At 44.4% G+C, this 24446-nt stretch overlaps 1 protein-coding gene across 4 annotated transcripts in view; it reads left to right on the top strand.

The window, feature by feature from the left end:
• Usp12 (ubiquitin specific peptidase 12) overlaps positions 1-24446 on the top strand; it is a 56325-nt gene that overhangs the window by 21829 nt on the left and 10050 nt on the right. For 2 of the 4 annotated variants that reach the window (XM_027413676.2, XM_035443173.1), the window contains exons 2-6: positions 6734-6814; positions 12304-12517; positions 21474-21703; positions 24120-24196; positions 24302-24385. In XM_027413676.2, coding sequence (XP_027269477.1) covers positions 6734-6814; positions 12304-12517; positions 21474-21703; positions 24120-24196; positions 24302-24385 — 686 coding nt within the window. Of the gene's footprint in view, positions 1-6733; positions 6815-12303; positions 12565-17492; positions 17603-21473; positions 21704-24119; positions 24197-24301; positions 24386-24446 lie in introns of those variants that run through there. The other 2 variants (XM_027413677.1, XM_027413678.2) reach the window with 2 other exon arrangements.

Genomic DNA, 24446 nt, shown 5'->3' with positions numbered 1-24446 from the left:
AGTAAATGGTAGTTATTCTATTATAGGTGATCATTATGCTTATAGGTATAACAAGCATGAAATATATGTTTAATGTGCTTGGTGATTGTGGTAGTTTCAATGTAATTGGTCCCCATAATCTCAGGGAGTGGCACTATTAGGAGTTGTGGCTTTGTTGGAGTGGGTATGACCTTGTTGGAGGAAGTGTGTCATTGTAGGGGCGGACTTTGAGATTTTCCTATGCTCAGGATACTGCTCAGTGTCTGAGTGGACTTGCTGTTGCCCTCTGATCAAGATGTGGCCAGCATCATGTCTGCCTGTATGCTCCCTGCCATGCCTCCTGTCATAATGATAATGGACCAAACCTCTGAAACTGTGAGTGAGTCACCCCAATTAAATAGAAATCAGAACTAAGACAGTGATGTAGATTCAAGATCTTATATTCTAAAACTTTATAACCATACTGACTTGACAATTGGAAACTTCACCTAAGCTTATATCTCAGTGAGTTTAGACTAAATAGACCTGTGTGACTAGGGTTTCTAGACAGGGTTTCTCTGTGGCTTTGGAGCCTGTCCTGGAACTAGCTCTTGTAGACCAGGCTGGTCTCTAACTCACAGAGATTCCCCTGCTTCTGCCTCCCAAGTGCTGGGACTAAAGGCATGCACCACCACCGCCTGGCCTAGTCTCAGTTTAGATTTAGAGGATGTGATCAGGGTCTGACATGAGAGCCTCCTCCTCCCTGAGGACAAGCTTTCCTAGTACTGGAAGGTGCTATGCAAGCTTCCAAGGGAGGGACACAGCCAATAGTGCTACCCAACCTTTACGCCTGGGAACCACAACAGTGTCCAGCATGGCAGGGTGTAGTAGTGGAATGTATATCTTGGTGGCAACCAGCAGCTGTCTAATCGGACTTAAAGGCCTGCTCAATAGGAGGGAACTAAATGTCGATAACTACCTGTGTCTGGTGAGGTCATGAACCCGCCTCTACCTACTAAAGCAGTGTAATTCCTAACTGCTCTCTAAGTACTTCCTTTATACCACAGATAAATGTAGCTCTCAAGCCTTCCTCATCAAAGACACTTATCTTTACAATAGAGACATTACAAAAACCCACAACTGGTCAAAACAGAGAAAGCTGATCAAGGGGTACGTAGCCCCATCTGCAACACAATCTTTGGCAACTAAGGCTTAAGGGACATCACTAAAGAAGGTATGGAAAGATTGTAAGAGCCAGAGGACCAGGAACTCTGCTGTGAGATTGTGTCTTCTAGAAATGACATGGAAGCTTTCACAATATGGCGCCTAAACAAGACCAAAGCGAGTCCACCACCTATGATTAGACATGCTGACATGGATATCTCACGGGGACAGAAAACTAATCACTACTCAGTAGAGAGGAGGAGACTTTGTCTTCTTAGGGATGAGCCCCTAATTGGTTATCCAGTACCAGTTGTCCAGCCCTGGAATGATTTACACACAAGTAATATTATATGGACTAAGCAAGTTATATTTATGTATTTATGCATATGTATGGCCATGAATTTGAGAGAGCAGGAGGGGGAGGAGGAAGGGTCAGGTATCATTCTGTGAGCCTCTCATGATTCTGTTGTTTTGCTGCCTTAGACAATTGAAGGGGAATCTCAGTTCACTTAGCCATGGGTTGTATAGATAAACTTTCCTCTGAGATTCTGAGTTACATGGTTGGAAGGTTGCACCTTCAGCACACATGTGATGGGAACATTGAATTTTCAGGAGCTCTTTTGGGTTTAGGGGTTGATGTTATATGCCTGTTGTTTTTGTTGTTCATTTTATTAATGAAATATAAAAAGAGCCAAATGTCACTTGTTCCTCCTTCTTTATACCATGTGGTGGTATGTACTCTACTGTTGGATGAGAATGGAAACATATATGGAGACTGTCGGTGCCCCAAAAATACCAATTATAAAGATTTGGGGTCTAAACCTCAGCTAGATTTCCAGGGCCCCGACTATCCTGTTGTCTTTCAGATGCCATCTAATTACTGCTGGATGGCTTGGCCTCATTGGGGGAATGTCTCCTGGTTTGCATAACTACATACCTAGGCCCTGGGTGCGCCCACACCTGTTCTGAGGGCTTGTTTACATGCCGAGGGACTGTTTAGGTGTGCCCCTAAGGTTAAGAGAATTATTTGATATCAGCTTTATACATGATAGTAGATGTCTTCTGTGGTCACCGTCACTGTTGGAAAGCTATTTAAGAGGATGCTTGAATAAACCGGGACTCCAGTTTCCAGCATGGCCTGAGAGCCCTCTTGAGAGGTCAAGATGCGATGTGTCTGGTCCTTAACGCCTCGGGATAGCTAAGAGTTTCCCTGTCCAGCACTCCCCGACTCAGGGATGGACCCCGGGGCCATTCAGCTGGCTTCGGTCACAGTCCCAAAGACATCAGTCCGGAATGGATAGCCTCTGTAGCATGGGACTGGTACAAGCCGGGCCCAGCAGGAGACTTAGGAGTAAACTTAAATTTGCAATCATTTGGCCATTAACTTAGTCACAGATTAAGGTTTTCTGAGTCGGCTGATGGGATTTGCATGTTCAGGATTCCCATGTGCTGCTGTGATGGTGAGTAGAAGACAAAGCAAAGCACTTCCAGTATCCTCTGAGAAGAAATCCATTCTTAAAAACTTGGAAGACTTGCAGGAAGAGGCTGGAGGTTTTTGGGTCCTCCTGCATGTAACTAACTACCTTTGACAAGGCCTTGGCAGTCACAGAGGCGTAGATGTCGTTATAGAGCTTGGTCCAGTGTTTGATCTCCCAGAGACAGTAAGGCTTGCAGACATTGTAGTCTTTGCTCCAGTTTGTGCTATCAGTTGTACTGTGTTTTTTTTTTTTAACCAGGAATTGGCTTTGTGCCATGTTCTCATCCTGAGATTGTGTTTATATTCTCCATGATACCTACTGGGACACCAGGCACGTGTTGTCTTCTTCCTTCACAATGTTTTCAAAGAAGCTCTTTACTCTATTTTTTGACTTTGTGGAGCTCAAAGTTCAGACTTGAGCTGTGTCTGCACTATAATACCATTTAGGATTCTGTGTGGCAGTGCTGTGGGCTTGCACTGCCTGCCGTGGATCTGATCCCTTCCTTGCTAGGGAGAAAACGGAGATCACGTGGTTGTGGTTCATGTGAGAACTAGGTCAGGAGTGCAGCCTCAGGACGGGCAGCTGCCATTCGGCCAGCCCTTGCAGGCCTGCCTGTGGGCTGTGTGGCTGGGCCTTCATTTCCCAACCATGAAGCTGTAGGGAAAGCCTGGCCCGGCTCATGTGCATTCCAAATGCCCCAGAGCACAGACTGCTGTCCTCATGGCTGGGACAGTCAGTGTTAGAGCACGGGTTCTGTTTTGTTTTGTTTGCTTTTTATTTATTTATCTCCCCCCTCCCCCAGATGGGTCTCACTATATAGCTATGGCTAACCGGGAACTCAATATGTAGGCCAGATTCATAGAGATCTCCCTGCTTCTGCCTCCGAGTGCTGGGACTAAAGGTGTGCACCACTGTACCCAGCACTTTGTTTTTTTTTTTTTGTTTTGTTTTGTTTTTTAAGACAGGGTCTCCCTGTGTACTCTTGGCTGGCCTGGAATTCTATGTAGACCACAGTGGCTTTGAAGTCATAGGGCCTTGCCTCCTGAGTCCTTGTTGAAGGTGTATGTTTGTGGCTTTTTACTTCAAGACTCAAATTCCCCGAGCAAAATGAGACTCTGGGAGATGTGCAGATTCAGAGTTGCCTACTTCTCAGCCTTTTGGTATAGTTAGGGTAGAAGGATGTTCCCTGTTGCTGCCCTTCTGCTGGCCCTTTTCTCTGGTGTTTCTCAGCTCTGGGTGTGAATGTGACTGATTTGTTGACCTTGGTGGGTCTTTAGGATGTCTGGGGACAAATGTGAGAATAGAGCATTGTTCCCCCTCATCCCACTTGCTTTCTCCCAGCGCCATGGCTCTTGTCTGCAGATGCTGTCTTAGTCTGCCAAGGTCAGGGCTTCTTCACCCACAGCAGCTTCTCCTGTCTGCTTTGGCTGTTGTCTTCAATGCTCTGACCGACCAGAGCTGACCCTGTTCAGTGTTCAACTTGCAACAAAAAATGCTGGATTGGAAAAAGATTGAAACATGAAAGTGAGAAACATTTCTTGGGTTTTCTCCTGTGAAACAAGAACACTGAGAATGAAGAGTTTACCAAAGCTGTGTCGTGTCCCAGCACAATAATGCAGACTTAACACTCTCCATAGCGGGTTGCAGTTTATACTTTTGATTTATTCTCACTAAAGTACATTACCTTCTCATATAAACTTCACATTGTTTATAATTAACTTTCAAACTATGAGGGTGTCCTCATAGACACCCCCACTCTCACATACATCTGGCCTTGGATGTGGCTGTTAGAGACAGATTTCTAATTTCTAAGAATATAATGTTTATTCTAAAGTAAGTTATTTTTATGAAAGCATTACAGGATATCAGCTTGCTTTCGTGTGATTCTGTATTTCTCATAAAGGTAGAGGAAGGCTTGTTGGTTGTATTTCCCTGTCAGTGAGGAAACCATCAAATGGTACCCCTTCTTTGCCAGCAATGTTTAACCTATTATTACTTACTGTCAGAGTGACAGGCCCCAGGTGTCTCTGCAACTTCATTGTCACCCTTTGATGGTCTCTCCACATGGCAAGTCCTCATCTTACAAGAGTTTTTCCTGGGTAGTTGAGAGAGGCTAACCTGGCACTTGTGGTGTACAAGTTCTTAATATCTATTTATCTTAATTATTTATACCTAATATACTCCAGTACCTTAATATTTATAATAACTATATCAGCTTGTGATGCTGGCTCCTCCCTGTCTTTTGTTCTGGACTTTGGTCTTCAGTGGACTGTCCTACATTGTCCTACATTGTCCTACTGTAGTCCATGTGTTAACAAAGTGTCATGAGTTGACATACCTACCTATGGATGGAAAGAACCCCTCAGGAAACCCAGGTCCATGTGGAGAAATGTCCAGTCATCAATATTGTGGCCCAGGCCAGACTCAGGCCCATAGCTTCACAGTTTGGTGGTACTCGAGGAAGCCCGTTTCTATAGTCCTTACATAGTGGATTGATGGGATCTTTTTTGTAAAACATTTCTATTTTTAATGAAACTTGAGTTTTAGTTGGGCACATGCTGACAAGAAATGGATTAAAACTGACACAGTATCAACCTTGCTTGGTTCTTAGACACATGGATGCTAGTTATTGTAATGCTGGGATTGTTCCCAGTGTCTTTACCGGGTTGACCTTTAGAGTCTCAGGCTCATGCCAAGGAGCTGCTCTTTGTTGGCAGCTGTTGGCTTTTCTCTCTGCCGCTACGGCCACTTCTGCTCCTTGCAGCTCTGTGATCTCTCGTGCTCTGTGTTTTGTTGCCTCTTACTCTTTATGATTCCAATCCTGTGTTAGTAATTTTTGACTCTGAACTTAAATTTCTTAGGTTTTGTTTCTTTGAGCTTCTTTGTGGGTGAATTGATTCCACCTTCCACAAGTGTGTTGGTAATCTTGCCACTTGTGGGGTAGGGAGACACTGTTCATTTAGGGGTTTGTTGAACCACGTGTCCTGCATGGGTTTGCTGCTGCTGCTCAATTACACAGACCCATGGATTAGAGCTACAGGTTTTCAAGAGGGTTAGCTTGTGGCTATGAATTGCTGGAAGAGATTTGTTTCCTCTTCCTGTTCTCCCAACAGCAAGGACAAGTCAGACACATTTCCTTGGTGTCTTCCTGTAGAACTGGATTATGTCTTGGCCAAAAGAAGACTGAAAAGAAAGAGGAAGAAATAGGATCAGGGACTGGAGAGTTTGCTTAGCAGTTCAGGGCACACACACTTCAGCATGTCGGACAGCTCACAAAACACCTGTAACTCCAGCTTGAGGGGGACCTGGCTTCTAAGAGCACCTAAGCTCACATCCTAAATACACTCAACACACAAGTAAAAATAGCAAAAATAAATTATTTAAAAAATAGTTATGATCAGATAAGTCCCAGCTCTCAGGCCGGCCTGTGTTCTCTGGGAGAAGAAAATGAAAGAGTAGAGATAAAAGCAGAGAGTTGGAGGGGAGGGCAGTGGGTAGGACAAGAACAGAGCAGGGCAGCAGCCCACCATACTGAGGTTGGGTGTTGAGCAAAGGAGGAAAGATGTGAATGGGAGGGAGTGACTGCTCTGTCTGTTGGATTCCGGCTTCGTTCTTTAAGTATTTGTGATCCCAGAAGTATCTCCTTGTTGGAGTTCCTTTCTTTGCCTGATGCTGCTCACCCCTTGGGCATCTGGCTGTCACTTCTGGGTCTTCCTCTAGGACAGTGGGTTATAGATACTGGTCCAGTCCCGGGCAGCATTTATTTCACAGATGGTTCTCCTATCCTTTAGAGTTCCTTTGCATGTGCTGGCTGGCCCTGTACTCTGAGAGCCTGTCTTCCATAGAATTTCAGCTCCGGGGCGATTGCCATCAGAGTCCATGGTGTTAGAAGTCAGCAATTTTCTTTGATTGCTTAGGAGGAAGGAGTGTGCTTCCTGACTAGTTTCTGTAAACTAGTATTTAGTTATCTGGTTAAAAGCTGTCCATCTTCAACCATCACTCTTCATTTTTTATATTAATGTTGATTTGCTGTGATAAGAATATTACCTTTTAAAGGATGTCTCTCTATGCCTATATGATTGGATATTATAGAAATACTGTAAATCCTGAGATTTGTGGTTTTCATTTTACAGGGCGCCAATGCCTCGGCATTAGAGAAAGAGATTGGTCCAGAACAGTTTCCAGTCAACGAGCACTATTTTGGATTAGTCAATGTAAGTATCAAAGGCACTTGGCCTTAGAGGGTCACGTGATGCTTTGGGCACTGGATGAGTGCTCTTCATCATTCATTAAAGAACATCCATTAATTTTTGTTGTTAGACTCCATGCTGGGACCGTGTATTTAGGGTTTAAATTTCCCTGTAGTTGAAAGGAGGTGAAGCTGCCTGAGGATTTAAGACTCTCAGGATAGTTTCTAAATTGTCAGCTTAATTTTCCCAATTCTGGCAAAAATTTCCTTATAGCCTAGGTTTGACTTATACCTAGATGAGTGATGGCTTGATCCTGTGAGAGTCGTAGCACGTGTGTTTGGGCGTCACTGCAGCCATGCAAATGCCTCCCGTGCCTGCCACTGTGTGTACGTCCTCAAAGCCCGGTGAGAACTCTGGAGTTTAACTAGATGTGTTTTTTTACACAACTGAAACTCAACAAATTAAAAACAAAACAAAACATGATATTGTTCTCCTAGTTCTAACTCTGTCATGGATATTTCAGTTTTGGTGGTAGATAAGTGCATAAAAATACATTTGATAGTGAAAATGTAAAATCCAGTGTGAAGCTCTGTAGCCCCACCTGGAATGGCTGGCTGCTCTGTCTATAGAAGTTCATGAAGTTGTATCATCTTCAGGTCTGGTTAATTTGGAGGTGTGACTTTTTTTTTCCCCCCTCTAAAGGATAACTAAAACCCATGGCTGGTGTAATTTTGAAAAGTATTATGCTTCTCTTGGAGTTGTATATCAGTCAGGTCAGGATAGACAGGAGGATCCAATAGGAAGAGACCATTGAATTCATTGGATGGAAGGAAATACAGCTATGACTTTCATGTCTCTCTCTCTCTCTCTCTCTCTCTCTCTCTCTCTCTCTCTCTCTCTCTTTTACAAACCATGTCACTTCTGAGGGGCTTCGGGAGCCAAGGGTTATGATGGCCATGAGTCTTGGACTCTACTCTGATATGCCAGTGGCTCTTCACTGTCATTTACACTTTCACCCTCTTCTGTGGCTTTAACATTTTTGTCCAGCTCTTATTTTTCAGCTCTCTCTGCTTCTCTCTTGTTAGTTTGCCACTTGTTTATTTTTAGAATCCTCACACTACTTACTCATAGGTATCCCTTAAATACCAAGATTGGCTCAACTCTCTTGAGACGAACACCCACACTTGGGGTGTACAACTGTCCTTTCCTAAAGCATGAATTCCTGTCTCTTAGTGTATGTGATGAAGTCTGTATTAAAACTCCAGCTAAAGAGACCAGTGTTGACCTTGGGGGGGGTGGTAATGTGCAGAGTGGCGTGGATAGCTCAGAGGTTAATATGTGAAGTAGTTTTTACTGTCCCTGTAACTTGGGTATCAAGCAGGCAACCCTGTAAACAATACTGCATCCTTGGAGCTATTTTGGAAACTCTGGAGTGGGGTGGGTTATAGCTGGGTGGTGGAGTCTTGTGCAGTGTGCTCAAGGCCCTGTTTCTAATGCTTCTGAACTGAGGGAGGGGAGAAGACACTTAGCCTTTTGTTTAAAGGAGAGACATGCTTGTTCTTTCCATCAGCCTGTAAGTAGCTGCACTTCCAGACCTAATTGCTTTTACAAAAAAGTACATACTGGAAGAATTGCTACCAGACCTGCCTTATGGGGGTCCTTTTTGGGTTATGAATGGTAGGCTCACCAACAAGCAAGCAGTTGCCCGTAGGAATCAAGCACTTGAGATAAACCACATTTCAATTAGCCTAGCATTTTTTAAAAAAGATTTATTTATTTATTATGTATACTGCTGTCTGCATGTATCCCTGCAGGCCAGAAGAGGGCACCATATCTCTGATTACAGACAGTTGTGAGCCACCATGTGGGTGCTGGGAATTGAACTCATTAACCACTGAGCCTCTCTCCAGTACCTAACCTAGCACCTAACCTAGTTAATGGTCACCTGGTCAATCTGTTTTTCGTTACAGGTGTTTAAACATCTGTTTAAAATTTTACCGGCTAAATTGTTTCAAAGCGTTGTTCTTGAGCCGTGACGGTAGTTGAGTATTGTGCAGGCGCATCTGTGGTGCTCACAGGGAGGCGTTTGCAGGGTCAACAAGCTTCTCAGGGCGTCTTCATGGTGAAGGGCGTGCTCGGTAGAGCTGCCTGGAAAGGGTTGTTTCCTCCCTGCGATTCTGAGCCCTCCCACATCACTCACTCTTCAGTACATGCAAGTAGGTTGGGCTCAGTGACTCCATTGTGAGGATTCTGTGGAGCAGAATTATGATTGCTGGGGGCTGGAAAGAGGGTTATGAGGTTAAGAGCACTGGCTGCTCTTGTAGAGGAGCTGGGTTTGGTTCCCAGCACTGGTGGCTCACAACCATCTGTAACTGCAGTCCCAGGAGATCATACGCCCTCTTCTGGCCTCCCTGGGCACTGCATGGTTGTGGTGCTTAGACAGGTGCAGGCAAAGCACCCATACATACACATAAAATAAAAATAAAATCCCGGGGGCTGGAGAGATGGCTCAGTGGTTAAGAGCACTGATTGCTCTTCCAGAGGTCCTGAGTTCAATTCCCGGTAACCACATGGTGGCTCACAACCACCTTTGAATGAGATCTGGTACCCTCTGCTGGCATGCAGGCAGAAGACTGTATGAATAATAAAAATAAATAAATAAAATCTTTAAGAAAAATCCCAAAAAGTTTTTAAAATTTATGATTTCCTTCCTAGACTGTTTGAGCTGAGTGTTCAGAGCAAGGCTTGGTGTGGAGAAGAGAGAATAAAGTGGGTTACAGACTTGATTAGCTGACAATGTTCTTTCTGTCTGTATTCTTGTGAATTGATTTCATTCTTGTGCCTCACTTCACTTGGCAGCCACAGCCTGCTTGAAGGTTATACTCCATTGACACCAGAGATTTTTCTGGTCAAGGAAATATGGACCATGGATCCTAGCTAGATTGTCAGGTGTCCTGTCTACCCACTGTGATGAGACTGGCGTGGTCAACCGCTGACCAGTGTGTGGGGAAAGGGAGTTGGCTCCCACAGGGAAGAACAGGGCAGTAGAGTGCCGGTGGAAGTGAGCAGCCACTGTCCCAATGATTTTTTAACAGCCTTTGGACATTTGGGTGAATTGAGTGGTTGGGGTCACTTAAGCCAGGGCTGGCTGGTTGAAGAAGGAAATTTTCATAGTGGCCAGGGAGATGGCTGAATGGGTAAAGGTGCTGGCTTGCCATACACACGCAGGCCTGCAGACACATAAACAATAATATAAATTTTAAAAAGTACTTTAGGGGTTGGAGCGTTTGACTCCTGACACCCCATGTCAGTAGGCTCTCGGCCGCCTGTAACTCCAGTTCCAGGGGATCTAACCCTAAGCCCTGGTTGCACCAGCATACACATAATAGATAACACCCAGACACATAAATAAAAATAAAACTTATAAAGAACTTTTTAAAGTCGGGAGTGATGGCACACCCCTCCAATCCAAGTGCTCTGGAGGCAGAGGCAGGTGGATCTCTCTGAGTTTGAGGCCAGCCTAGTCTACAGTGAGTTCCAGGACAGCCAGGACTACACAGTGAGACCCTGTCTCAATTCCCTGCCCCTCAAAAGAGGAGGGTTATTAATTATTATGAAGATTGAATATTAACCGATTGTCAAGAAAGAATTCTGACTGGCGTTTTCCTTAATGAAACTGATTAACGTTAAGGAAAAGAACACTGTCCAGTAGCAGGGCTTGGGCCTGGGTGCGTGTTAACTTCTGCAGTGTGTTCAGTGGGAGCCTGTGCTGGATAGTTGTATGTCACCTTGACACAGCTAAAGTCATCCTTGGAGAGGAGCGAGCCTGAGTTAAGGAATTGTTGTAAGACCAGGACATAGGCAAGCCTGTAGGGCATTTTCTTAATTAGTGATCGATGGGGGAGGATCCAGCCCATTGTGGGTGGGGCACCCTGGGCTGGGGGCCTGGGATCTATTGCAAGCAAGTTGAGCAATCCATGAGGAGCAAGCCAGTAAGCAGCACCCCTCCATGGCCTCTGCATTAGCCCCTGCCTCTAGGTTCCTGCCCTGTTTGAGTTCCTGCCCCAACTTCATTCAGTGATGGACTATGATGTGGAAGTGTTGTTTTTGGTCATGGTGTTTCACTGCAGCAATACTAATCTGGACAAAGAGCTATACGTGTACATGTTACAGATGCCCTCTGGTTTCTCAGCCTGTACCATTGCTGCTTGTAGTTTTACAGTGAGTCCTCTTTGTCTTAACTTTTCTGATGTAACTATGAGGTGATGTTTTGCTTTTCTCTTATTTCTGTGGAAGTTGTCAAATTCCTCTGTTAAGGATATCCAAATGCTGGGTATTATTGTCCAAATTGTGGATTCTGTGTCTTTTCAGTTGCCAGCACCAGAGTGTGCTGATTGTTAGATTCCATGGTTGTGATAGAGATTCTACTTTAATTAATAATGGCTCTTAGTGGTGTGTATGCTGCAGGTGCACTTTTGTCGGGAGGTAGGCAGACTGTTGAGTAGCTGTCCTGGGAAAGTATTTTATTTCACAGCATCTTTCTGAAGCCAGTGCTTGGCTCTGCCTGCCGAGCAGGTGTGAAGATGGCCAGTCACATGTTCTCAAAGGCTTTTATATCTTTTTTCTCAGATTTCTTTAAAAGAGATCCTAATTCTGCTGTGTATCTTAGTGGGTCTGCGGGTTTCTATTTGCTCAGTGTCTTGGAAGAAGAGAATTTGAACAGGAGGTTTGCTGTGGCCAGGCTTGAGCTTTTTTTCTCTGGAACTGCGGGCTGCACCTGGTTCTGCCTCCTAGCCAGCAGTTACTCCACACGGATTCTGTATTTGCTTTCAGTTTGACACGGGATGACCGTATTTACCTCCGAGAGGGGTGAGGGAGAGGGAGGTCATTACCAAACCACCTGTTCACTCTGTAAGGCGGTGTCCCCGTGCTGTCTGAAGGGAGGAAGTAGAAGTTGAGCAGCACACAGCAGTGCATTCCCACGACCAACAAGAGGCGACTCCATTGTTGAGGGTGGACTGTGGCCTTCTCTAGAAGGCTCTCAGCCTTGGCAGTTATTAGACTGTCTCTTCCATAGCCAGCATTCCCAGCCAGCTTGGTTTTTAGCTTTTGTTCTTCATTTGTGCTTGGTATGTAGCACCTGAGAGATCTTGATAGAAAAATCTTACTTTATTATATTTCTTGGAAGAGTTTTTGGTGAAGTTTTTGTTGTTGTTGATTTTGAAACAGGATTCTTCTGTGCAGCCCTGGCTGTCCTGGAACTCACTCTGTAGACCAGGCTGGCCTCAAATTCACAGAAATCTGCCTGTCTCTGCCTCTGGAATGCTAGGATTAGAGGCCACACCCAGCTTGTGAATTATATTTTTAAAAGCATGATATATAGAATACCTATATACAACCATTGTTAGCCATCATGGGAATTTAGAAGAGAAGATTGTGTGGTCATCTGCCTTAGCCAGGCTTTTTCCATGGCTGCACTCTGCATTTAACAGAGCCCTTCTTTCCTCTTGTAGTTTGGGAATACCTGCTACTGCAACTCAGTTCTTCAAGCACTTTATTTCTGTCGTCCATTTCGGGAAAAAGTTCTAGCATACAAGAGCCAGCCCAGAAAAAAGGAAAACCTTCTCACGTGCCTGGCAGACCTCTTCCACAGCATTGCCACCCAGAAGAAGAAGGTTGGCGTGATCCCGCCCAAGAAATTCATCACACGGTTGCGAAAAGAAAATGGTAATTCTTCTAGTTCCCGTGTACTATTGCTCATGTGTCCTTGGAAGGTAAGGTAGAGCACGCTGTAACTCAGGTATTTATGAACATGGTCTCTTCATGCCTCACACTGTTAGCTGTTTTATTGGTGACTTCCCTGTTGCTGTGAAAGAGTACTGTGACAGAAGCAAGCTAGGGGAGAAAGAGTTTGTTAGGATTTACAGTTCCAGAGGGGAGTATAGGGAGTGTAGTCCATAGTGTCAGGAAGGCATGGTAGCAGGAGCAGGAGGGGCTGCCTGGCAGAGGTCATATTTTAGCCCTACACAAGAGAGAGAAAGAACAGGAAGTGGGGCCAGGTTGTAAAAGTTGCCATCTTCCCCAGTGTCTGCTGCCTGTAGGAAGGGCTCCACTCACTTCTGTACAGCATCAGCTGTGAGACCCAAGCGTTTAAACATGTAGCCTGTGGGGAAGCAGAGATGTGGGGCTCGGGTCTTCAAGGGGTGTAGCTTAGTAGTGATTGATGGGGGCGTGGCCAGTGTTACTCAGATAAAATCCCATGTGCCAGGGAGTGAGAAACTCTTTCCCCCTTTTGCTCTCTTGATACTTCTGTCAAGAATGAATTTTTTTGCCTTGTATAGTTTGTACCTAGAATCTCAGCGTTCAGGAGGCTGGGACATGGACATAGCTAGTTTGTGGACAGCCTGGACATGAAAGCCGATTCCCAGCTTCCATACCCACAAAGCAAAATAAAACACACATTTTCCATAGAATGTGATTCTTGAGTTGCACATAGCTTTCCTATGTTAATTAATTTATCTTTTAAAACCATCTTAGGTAGAGAGAACATTGCTTTTTAGGGAAAGATTCTGTTTGTATAGCCCACACCTTTTATTCAATAATAATGATTCTATCATTTCTCTCACTTTGGCCACAAAACAAAAATCACAGAAGGTGAGACCATTCCGGTTTAGAATTGGTAAATGTTTATTTATCCTCATCTCTAAAAATAACTACTGAGAAGCCCCACCTCTTTCTTATTTGAGATATTTTCATTTAATTTTACAAGACATAGCCATGAAATGTGCCACAGTTTGCCCAAGGTTAGAGAGTTCCTGGGAAGCTTTGGCTTCCTTGATCCATAAACAAGCACTATCTCGTGATAGGCTGCTCCCCCAGAAGCATGAGTGAGAGCTGGGAACCTGTGGGCTCCAGTCTTCTGTTGGCTCTGGATATTTCAATCCATGTAGACAGGATTGAATTGTTTAGTTGGATCTAGCTATCAAATCTATACCCGAAGAAGTATGATTGAAGAGATCTTTAAGATTGGTGTTGAATATGCTAATGTTCATTGAGTGAACTGAAATGAGCCTAGTAAGTGCTATTTCCTGACATAAGGAGCCCCACCTGAATGGCATTCTTGACTCAGAAGTGTTCATTACCTCACAAATGCAACACATTTGAGTTCTGTGCACAGACCACATCCCCCCCTCCCACCCCCCAGCTGTGTACTTGTTTAGATTCCAGATGTGCGAGGAGTTTTCTGTTTATAAGAAACTCAAGCCAGATACCCAGGACACAGAGGCAGGCAGATCTTTGTGAGTTCGAGGCCATCCTGGTCTACAGAGCGAGTTCAGGACAGCCAGAGCCACATAATCAAACCTTGTCTCAAAAAAGAAAATAGAAATTCAGATCAACCTTTTGGAATGTGGATTAAGCTAATGGGATTTTGGTGTTCTTGTCTGTACGGATGGTCACCATTGGAAATGTGTTGGGTGGGAAGCTTTTGTGCATGGTCATGATCCATCTTTTCTTGGTAACTGCTTTAGAGATGCGCATCGTGCTTCTGTGTTTGCACAGAGCCCATGTTATTTTTCATGTATGGAGTAGTATGCTTTTTATTGGCCTGTTTGTTTTTTTGTTTGTTTTTCGAGACAGGGTTTCCCTGTGGCTTTGGAGGTTGTCCTGGAACTAGCTCTTGTAGACCAGGCTGTCCTGGAACTCACAGAGATCTGCCTGCCTCTGCCTCCCGAGTGCTGGGACTAAAGGTGTGTGCCACCACCGCCCGGCTTCTGTTTATTGGCTTTTAACATAGATTGCCTGTGCTTTTTAAATGCATGATGACTTGTTTTACCTAAATGTTGATTGACTCAGGCTGGACACAGGTCAAACTGAGTGCACATACATGCATGTACGAGCACACGCTCGAGCGTGTGCGCGCGCACACGCACACGCACACACACGCACATGCATACACACATGCACTTAACTTTCCTTGTGCAGTGCTGAATCTTGGATCCAAAGCTTATGCCAGTTGTGGCCCAGGCCCTGAAGTTAGTGTTTTGACCATCCTATGCAATGTTTATTTGCCAAAACCTGAGACAATTTTTTGTAGTGTTTTTTTGAATAACATTTTCTGAAGTTTTTTATATCTAGGTAGAGTAAAGTGATAAAGCAACAGACCTATTAAATGCATGTTTCAATGAGATGGATGCAGAATAACTATTTACAACAAATGTGGCTTCTTGTAAGTTTCTTTTTTTTTTTTTCCCCTCAGCTTCAGAAATAAATTTACTAGGAAAGAGTATTACTTGATACTGGTGGCATCTGTAAATATGCTTTGGAAAACATTAATATTTACCTCAGGCTTTTGGATTCTCCTTTAGATTTGCATGTGGGTACACAGATAAAAGCCAGTTGACTACATTATCCATTGCATGTTTTCCTCTGCTGCTTTATTCAAATCTTTGGAAAACATGTCACTCATCTCAGCATTGGTGGGAGCCCACTGTTGGGCCGTCCTGCCTGACTTAGTCTCCTGGTGCTGTGTTAGAAGCGTCCTGCATTTTCAGTGCATACTCATCCAGATTGTACCATGCCCTCTGCTTTACAATGCTTATTGTTTTGGGTATTTGGGGAAGGAACAGACTTTTTCTATTCATAAGTAAGTCTGGTTTTTTAAGTTTTAACTCCTGATACCTCCCCAAGCATAAGGGCTTCCTGAATGTAGTGTGACTGCCCCAGCTCCACAGTTCTGCGTCTTTGATGAAAGGTTGGACACTAGGTAACTGTTGGCATTGGTTATTGCATACTGATTTCCTATTGTTCACTAGCTCTGTGGAAGTCCTGGGAATCTAGAAGTAAGTCTCCAGGGGTCTGACCTTCCACGGGGGAGGACAGGGGCCAACAACTCTATATCAGTGTTGCTTTACTCAGAAGGGAAAGGAAGCAGAGATGGAACAGAAGCCTGAGTGGCCTTGTAGGTATAGCTGTAGTGTTGGGAAGACCCCTGGTCAAGGCTACTAGAGATTTGTTGAAGCCTAGGGTAAATATGATAGAAGCCGGAAAAAAAAAAAAACAAACTACAGATGCACTGGAGGGTGGCCAGAAAGTTCACTTGGCAAGAGTATGGTACCACGAAGACCATTAGATACAGAACAGGGCTCAAAGCTGGAGAAGCCATCCGAGGTTATGATTTTCATTATCGGAAAGTCCCTATAGGTGGGCATGGACAGCATATGAACAGAGGCGTGAGGGTTGGGAGGAGTCAGAGGCTGCTGCAGTCCTTGAGGAAGCTTATTTGGCTGATGCCACATCCTTTAGGTCGACCATTATTACTGTGGAGCAAATGATAGGTCGACCATTATTACTGTGGAGCAAATGAAGCACAGGTCAGTAGCGATGGGATTGACTGTTACCTCGTGCTTACTGTCAGCTGAACAATTGGTGGGCATTGAGGGGGGCTTGAGGTCTTATTGGTAGCTTCATGCTCTGACTTCACAAACCTTAGTAACATATGCTATGTATAACGTGTGTGTATGTAAAATATATTTTGAGTTGCTATGAGCAACTCATGACTGATTGAACACCTGTCTTTTGTTCATTGTTCATTCATTCATTCAAAACATGTTAAGCACATCCAGGGTGTTGCAGCCAATGTGCTGGCAGTGCAGCTGTGACTGAGCTAAGGGTCTTGATTCTTAAGGAACCTGCATTTCTCAGGTGCTGTGGAGTGATGACAGTCATGTGTGCCTATAAAACAGAAATACATGGAGTTAAGCCTGGTGTGCTTTAAAAGAGCAGATACCAGTTGTGTGCAATGATACCTTTTAGAAAGATCTGAGTGAATGTCTCTTACTTCATCCAGTTCTGTTTCACTCTAAGACCAGCACAGAATGTTTTATGAAAGCTCCAGCTGTTTCAGTATTAGGAAGGAAGAAAACAGCCACTGTAAGCAGTATTATTATTTTGAGTTAATGTTGCAGCTGTTTGGGGGCTTCAGTAGCTTCTTTTCATATATTATTTAATAATGAAAGTGTCTGTCTCTCCCACTAAAAATGTCAGTTCCATGACAGAGGAAACCCATTTGTTTTTCCTCACCATTGTATTCCCAGCATATTATCCAGTTCCTGGCACATAGTAGGTGCTTTACTAAGTATTTGTTGAATAAGTGAATAAATAAATGAACTTGTTTAATTTACTGAAGCTATTTTCAAGTCCATTTTTCCCATTGTAGTATTAGTAGAGTGAGATACCACCGATTAGAAAACCAGTGTTTCAAAATGAAACACGGTGTAGCCCTGTGACCCTCCCTCATATGTTGGTATTTGTGTAATCCTACAGATACCTTTAACACAGTAAGTTGTCTTCTTTCAGGCACTGCAAGATTTTGGCATGTTAGCATAATATTTAGTGAAAACACATTGCTGCAAAAGTTGAGAGGTTGCTCCTCTGCTGTGTGTGGCATTCATAAAGTGCGGCGTCCACCCTTGACCAGCAAGAAAGACGCCACACCGAGGAATCTTCTTCAAACACAGTTTAATCGGGAACCTCTTTGCTTTGTACAATGTATAATGGCGGCGGCGGCGGCGGCGGCGGGCCGAGGGAGACGGGGCTTGATATAGTCTACATCTACCAATCACCTAACCCTACGTGGCGCGCCAGGATAGGTTGTCTCCAAGCAGAATTAAGAGGATACATGACCTTTGCCTTATTTGGAGTTGTTTACCACAGAGAGCGCTCGCCGTCGGGCTGGCGGAAGGCGGAAACTGGCGCCATCTTTTGGGTGCGGTTTTCTGCAGCTCCCTACAATAAAGGTTCAAGATATTTAAGGTATTTCGGTGGATCTGAAGTCACTATTGTGTGGATTACCCCCTTTTCCTCCCACAAAAGATTTTAATTAAAAACTCATTTGCATTTTTTCTTTTTCGATAAACACAGCAGTTATTTTGAAAGAGCATGTATATATGTGAAGGTGGTTTTTAGGGGGAAATTACAATGTGCTAGATGGTGGCATTGATCCGGCATTGTGTTGCCCACTGCAGTGAATTAATCATCCCTAGCTCATAACTAGGTTCCCAGCTATTCTTAGAAACCTTCCTGACTCCCTTCCCTTCCCCTCAGCCCTGCTTTGTTACTCCTCTCCCTTGCATCTCCTCTGAAGCCTAGATTGGCCTTGAACTCTGTAGCTCAGGTTGGCGTCAGACTCAAAATGCTCCAGCCAAGATCACAAGTGTCAGGCACTCAGGCCATTTCTGATTTTCTGAAGTCCTTTTATCAGTTTTCTGTTTGGTTTTTTTTGTTTGTTTGTTTTTCTCTATCTCCAATGATTTTTCAAGACAGGGTTTCTCTGTAGCTTTGGAGCCTGTCATGGAACTCGCTCTGTGGACCAGGCTGGTCTCTAACTCTCAGAGTTCCACCTGCCTCTGCCTCCTGAGTGCTAGGATTAAAGGCATTCGACATCACACCTGGCCTCCTGTTTAAGAACCCAAACCCCACAAGTCCCAAGGCTGCCAGATACCTGAACCCAAACAGTCTTCACACCAACTTGGATCTTTAGCTATATTTGCAAGCTGGGATTTGCTCATCAGAGACAGTAGATCCAAAGCACTGAGATCTGCTTCCCACTGCTGCCCATTCAGGGCACTGCAGACTGCCCCTGCAGACAGTGCTGCTGCCAAACACTCTACAAACCCTCCCACCATGGTCCACCTGAGGTCACAGGAGTCACACTAGAGCTCAGGACAGCTCCAACCCGGCAAGTTCTAAAGGGAAGCTGAGATAATGAGAGTCAGTCATCTTCAACCTTTGCTCTTTGCAGGCAAATCCTCCATCCCGAAAGCACTGATGGCTGGAATCCAGAGGGGATGACATGAAGGGTGGCTCCATGTCATCATTACTGTATTGGTTTGAGAGTGAAATTTGCAGAACAGGTGTAAGTGTTGTGGAAGCAATTCAGGAATGATCCAGACAGGCTTCATGTGAATTTAGCTTGCAGAACAGGATATGCTGGTTAATTCGTAAGTCTGTAAATCAAACTTGAATATTCTCAGTATAAAATTGAGGGAGACTGTGGGCCAAGTAAGGGGAGTCTCCCAACATGTACTTCCTGAGACACCCAACTTAAACTAGATAAGTCATGGTGGAATTGGGAAGACTAAGTAAGGCACAGGAATGATTAGGGAGCCCAGAATGGTGGCTCATACCTAGAATCACAGTACTTGTGAGGCTGAGGCAGGAGGATTGCTCTTCCAGGCTAGCCTGAGTTGCAAAATGAGACCATATCTAAAGAAGGAAAAAAAAAAACAAAAAAACTGAAAGAGCCTGAGAAGTAAGCAGACACGAAGGGTGTGCAGCGTGCAGAGATGAGGAGCAGGGAGGGTGCCTTCTGCACAGATAGCTGCATTTTAGTATTCAGCATATAATCAGTGTGCAAGGTAGTCCAAGAGAATCTACAGGAAGACTGTATGCTCCCTAGAAACAACTGGATGTTTCTGGGTGCACTTAGTGGTATCCAAATAGGAAGCTCAGGTTGGGTTTGATGGTGTCTAATGGGATCCATTATGCTTAGCTTCCTTACTTACTGAGTGTCTTGGAAATGTAGCTACACTGTTCACAAGAACCTGTTTCCCCATGACCATAGCAGAGCCATGCCATGGTTTCAATAAGCCATCCATTCTTTTCATAAACATTTAGAATATTTTTAGATTTCTGCTGTTATAAATGAGTAGCTATGCCTGGGCTTGCTCCATTGTATGGTGTGGATTCATGGCTATTGCAAGAACTGGATTGCATTCTGTTATAACCATCACCCAAACCGTTCTTCAGAACATACCGTGCCATTCCACAACTCCAGTGTTAGAGAGTGCCTCTCTCCAGTCAAGCCAACCATGTCATTTTTTTATTTTACCAAAGTGATGGGCAAAATTGTGATTTCTATGGCTTTAATTTTTGTCTGCCTGTTACTTGTTGAGTATTGTTTGGATTTCTGGGTTTTTAGTCTGCATCACCCGTTCATCTCCTTTGTGTGTTTTCTTCTACCTTTGCAAAGGAGACTTAGAGTTGATTTTACTTTTGTTCGAGGACACTCGGGATATTGATATTGATACTGATTTGCACTCCTCCTTTGCTGTCCCTTTGTTCCTGTTGTCTGTTCCCTAACATCACCATTGACAGTAACCCTGCTAGCCAGTGCAGTGACCTTTGAGTATTTGCAGTGCTGTGTTCTCAGCACTCAGAATCTTCATGCAGCCTCATGAGGTGGGTGCCCTAGCACCCCTGGTGTTAAGTGGAGACCATGGCTTAGAGGTGAAGGATGGTGCCATCAGTGTTCACACATTTGGAGGCAGCGCCATGGTGCTGTCAGATAGTAAAGGCCTTGGCTTTGAGAATGATCCCGAATGCATGACCACATTCATCTGTAGCTCTCCAGAGACATCATTTCGATTGTTTCTGTCTTTAGACATTTTCCCCCAAATATGTATTGTCTCTCCTTTGTGTGTTTGCATGTGCGTGCGTGCGTGCGTGCGTACTGAGGTGCTAGGAATTGACCTAGGGTCTCATGGTGCTTTACCATTGAGCTATATTCCCAGCCCTGTATTTACTTTAAAAGAAACAATTGTGGTCTGTCTTTCTTTTTTTTTTTTTTTTTTTTTTTTTGGTTTTTCAAGACAGGGTTTCTCTGTGTAGCTTGGGAGCCTACTTGCTCTGGAGACCAAGCTGGCCTCGAACTCACAGAGATCCGCCTTCCTCTGCCTCCTGTGTGCAGGGATTAAAGGTGTGCGCCACCACCACCCGGCAGTTGTGGTCTTTCTTAATGCTCATTAGATGTAAAAATAAAGTTCTCTAAGTAGAGTTCTTGGGGGGGGGGGTGCTCTCTCTTTTTCCTGACAGGAAGACTTTATTTTCTCCAGTCCTTGTCAGATAAGGTCTCCAGGCAAAGCAAGGCCAGAGCCTATTGACCTCAAAGAACTGTTGTGCACTCAGGATCCAAGGAGCAGGTGCCAAGCCCAGCCTTGATGTTAACACTGCCAGTGTTAACTTGTGGCTGCAGGGCATTCATGGAGCTCCAGCATCTCTCAGAGTGGACATTAGTGATCATGTGGCCTACATGATCCTGATGCTACATCCAAACCTGACTTCATGCAGTCACTTACACACAGGAGTTTTGCAAAGCTCAACCCTCTCCTATTGAATCAGACTCTCGAGGCCTGGTAACTCCCTTTAATAGACTGGGCTCTTAGCATAGGCTCGGCCTCCTTAGTAAGGGTTCTGGGCTTCTGCTGACTAGTTTAGTTTGCCTTGGTGAAGTGTTTGTGGAAGAACACAGAGGGTGACGATCAGGGGCTTCTTGTCTTCCCCTCCTCATGGATCTGTTAGTGCTGCTTTTTAAAAGCCATCATTCACCGGGTGGTGGTGTACACCTTTAATCCCAGCACTCGGGAGGCAGAGGCAGGTGGATCTCTGTGTGAGTTCTAGACCAGCCTGGTCTACAGAGCGAGTTCTAAGACAGCCAGGACTGTCACAAAGAGAAACCTTGTCTCAAAAAAAAAAAAAGCCTTCATTCATCTTTATTTTTCTTGAATTCTGTGGTAAGTTTTAGATGTGGAAGTTCTCTATTTTCTTGTATAGTATAAATAATTAACGTGTACTTCTAGTTCTGATAAAATACCAGATACACTCACTTTCCTGTTTTTATTTTTAGAGCTGTTTGACAACTACATGCAACAAGATGCCCATGAATTCTTAAATTATCTGCTTAATACAATTGCTGATATTCTGCAAGAAGAAAGAAAGCAGGAAAAGCAAAATGGCCGCTTACGGAATGGTGATGTGGACACTGAGGATAATAACAGCACACCAGACCCGACATGGGTCCATGAGATTTTTCAGGGAACATTAACTAATGAAACCAGGTGTCTTACTTGTGAAACTGTAAGTCCATCACAACACTTGGTGTGGAAAACTTTATGATGTTAAAGTTTTTCTTGGAGAACAAGGGTGTGGGAGATGGACTTGAAATTGGAAATCTCTGAGGACACCCGAGTATTGGGTCCTTGTTGGTCTAAAGGCAGCGGCCCATGCTTTACAATAGCTGTACAGGTGGGAGTGTGTGATAATGCAAGAGTGCTCGATGCAGTTTGAACTTCTTGATTTTGTTTTTTTAAAAGAGGCCTTAAAGTCATGTCATTGAAACTTTCCGTAAGGTAAGATTATAGGGGTAAGGGTCATGGGCCCATCATCAAGAGTCTTAACCACAGGAACAGGTTCCGAGCCAAGCATGGTTTGATGATTTCATCACTGTGGGACATTTGGGGGTATACCTAGACAAACCGTACACACTTAGACACTCTGTCGGTCCCTCCATGTTGAGTCTGAATAGTATCAAAAGACATGCTCCACAGGAGTGTGACAGCTGCCACATAGCAACCTTCTCTAGGGAATATGTGCTAGAGAGCAGTAAAGGAGTGTAAAAGGAAGTCAAAAGCCAGAGCCTGCAGTGGGGCGAACACGGAAAGCTGGCATTCGTTTAACCGAGCTGTGCCATGCTTCTGTGTGACAAGCAACACAGTAAGCTTACTGAGGCATCATCTCAGTGCCTTGTGCATGGTGCACAATGATGAGATGGCTATAGTGTCACTGGGTGGTGGGGACTTCTCAGTCCCCTAATACTCTTACAGGGTCACAGTGTGGCACGTGACCGAGTGGACACAGTGTCTGTTGTTGGAATAGAACAGTACTGTGTGCCCTCAAGGAGGTCAGTACCCTTTGAGTGGACACTTGGTAAAGATGAAGCTTCGAATTGGTTGCCAAGAATGAGATAGCCCTGTACTAGGAAATAAATATATTCCTTTTCCTGAGTAACTTAGTGGTGGATCTTATCTGGGTCAGGGAAGAGGTGGATTTGGCATCAGTCTGAAGCTGCTCCGCCACTACAGAAGACCAGCTGTGGTGTGAGCCCTTTTTCATTGCCTGAAGCAACAGTTCCTTGCAGGACAATGTTTAGATTGCTGGTTTATTACAGTGGTATTACTATTCCCATTGGAATAGTAGATATGGTCAGGGAATTGGACAGGGTTTTTTATGTTTATTATTATAGACTTTGATCTGACATCATTATATATGATTCAGTCTTCAATGAAACAAAATAGTTACTTGTTGAGAAGTGTAGTAATAGGTGAGATTTATATGGTAGATTTGGGACCTCCAGAGGCCTCTGGGAGACTTGTGGAGTGCTCTGCCAGGACTTTGAAGTCAGGTTTGTATTGGATGGGGGAGGATAGAGAAGAAACAGTTGAAGGAGGTGGTGACATCAGCCATTCTGTTCAAAGTGTTTGAATGTTTATTCATGTTATTAACTCTTAAGGGGTGGGCTCTGTTTTTCTACTAGTAAGTTCTTCTGTGGCCTGCAGTATGTATTGCAGAGAACTTCCTTAAACTAAGCCAGCAGTATGCATATTCACAAGTAATCATGTTCCTGCCGTTATAAGCTAGCGGGGTGAAATCTGGGCTCTTTCCAGAGTGTGTAAATGTACATCACTTCTTTCTTTGGTCTCACCCACATTTAAGAAGCAGCCCTGCCAGAAAGAAGGGGAGAGGAGAATGGTAGATGGTTGTTAGGCTGGGAGTCTGACCCCCAAGATGCCTAGCAGGAACAAAGACCGCCCAACAGTGTCCAGACAGGGTTAGAGCAGAGGCAGGGATGGCCTGCATAGATCCTATCAGGAGTAAGTGTGCAGTGAGTGCAGTGGGAGTGTCGAGGGGGAACCAGCTGCCCGCAGGAGCTAACTGGGGCAGGCTGCAGCTCTGCCCTGCTCTATGAAGGTTACTCTAACCTGAATTCCTTGCCTTGCCTTTCTACATTTTTCTCCTTAAATGTGGGTGCTCTGTGAATTTCATTGTATGTCGGTTGTCATTCTGCATCAGGGACATGGTGTTCCATGTTCATTATCACACGTCCCAGTGAGTCCCATCCGGATGGATCTTCTGACATGAGGATCTAGTTCACTGCACTGGGCATGTTCAGAAGTGAAATGCTGCCTCACCGGTGACAGCCTGTGCTTCTCAGAACCACAGTGTGATACCGTGTACTTCACACATCACCGCCCCAGGAAGCTGTGAAACTCTTCTTCCTGGCCTCAGCCAGTCAGATGCTTAGGGGACTTTGATGTCTTCCCATACAGGAGATGTGACAGGTGGACACTGGTTCGCTGCCTTTTAGGTACTCCAGACCAAGTAGTTGTCTTTTGAGCGTAAGGAGGAAGAATTGCTTAGTCTGTTGGTAGATTCATTTAACCTATCAGCTGGAAACTGTGGTTCCTGGCAATTGAAATAACTACTGTATTTACAGATAAGCAGCAAAGATGAAGATTTTTTAGACCTTTCTGTTGACGTGGAACAAAACACATCAATTACTCACTGCTTAAGGTTTGTGTAGAAGTATTTCTTTTGCAATTTAATATTTACTTTTGGCATAGAATATTAAGTGAATTTTTCAAGTATACCTAACAAGTTCATTTGCATTTTTCACAGAGGTTTTAGTAACACAGAAACTCTGTGCAGTGAATATAAATACTACTGTGAAGAGTGCCGAAGCAAACAGGAAGCACACAAACGGTAATTTAGTGTCTTCTAAGTTAGATTGTATTATTGTGTGTACGCATGTGTGTGCAATAGC

This window comes from Cricetulus griseus, chromosome 4, assembly GCF_003668045.3.
Source record: "Cricetulus griseus strain 17A/GY chromosome 4, alternate assembly CriGri-PICRH-1.0, whole genome shotgun sequence".
In the NCBI taxonomy this organism is placed as follows: domain Eukaryota; kingdom Metazoa; phylum Chordata; class Mammalia; order Rodentia; family Cricetidae; genus Cricetulus; species Cricetulus griseus.
This window is presented reverse-complemented; position numbering and strand designations above follow the sequence as displayed.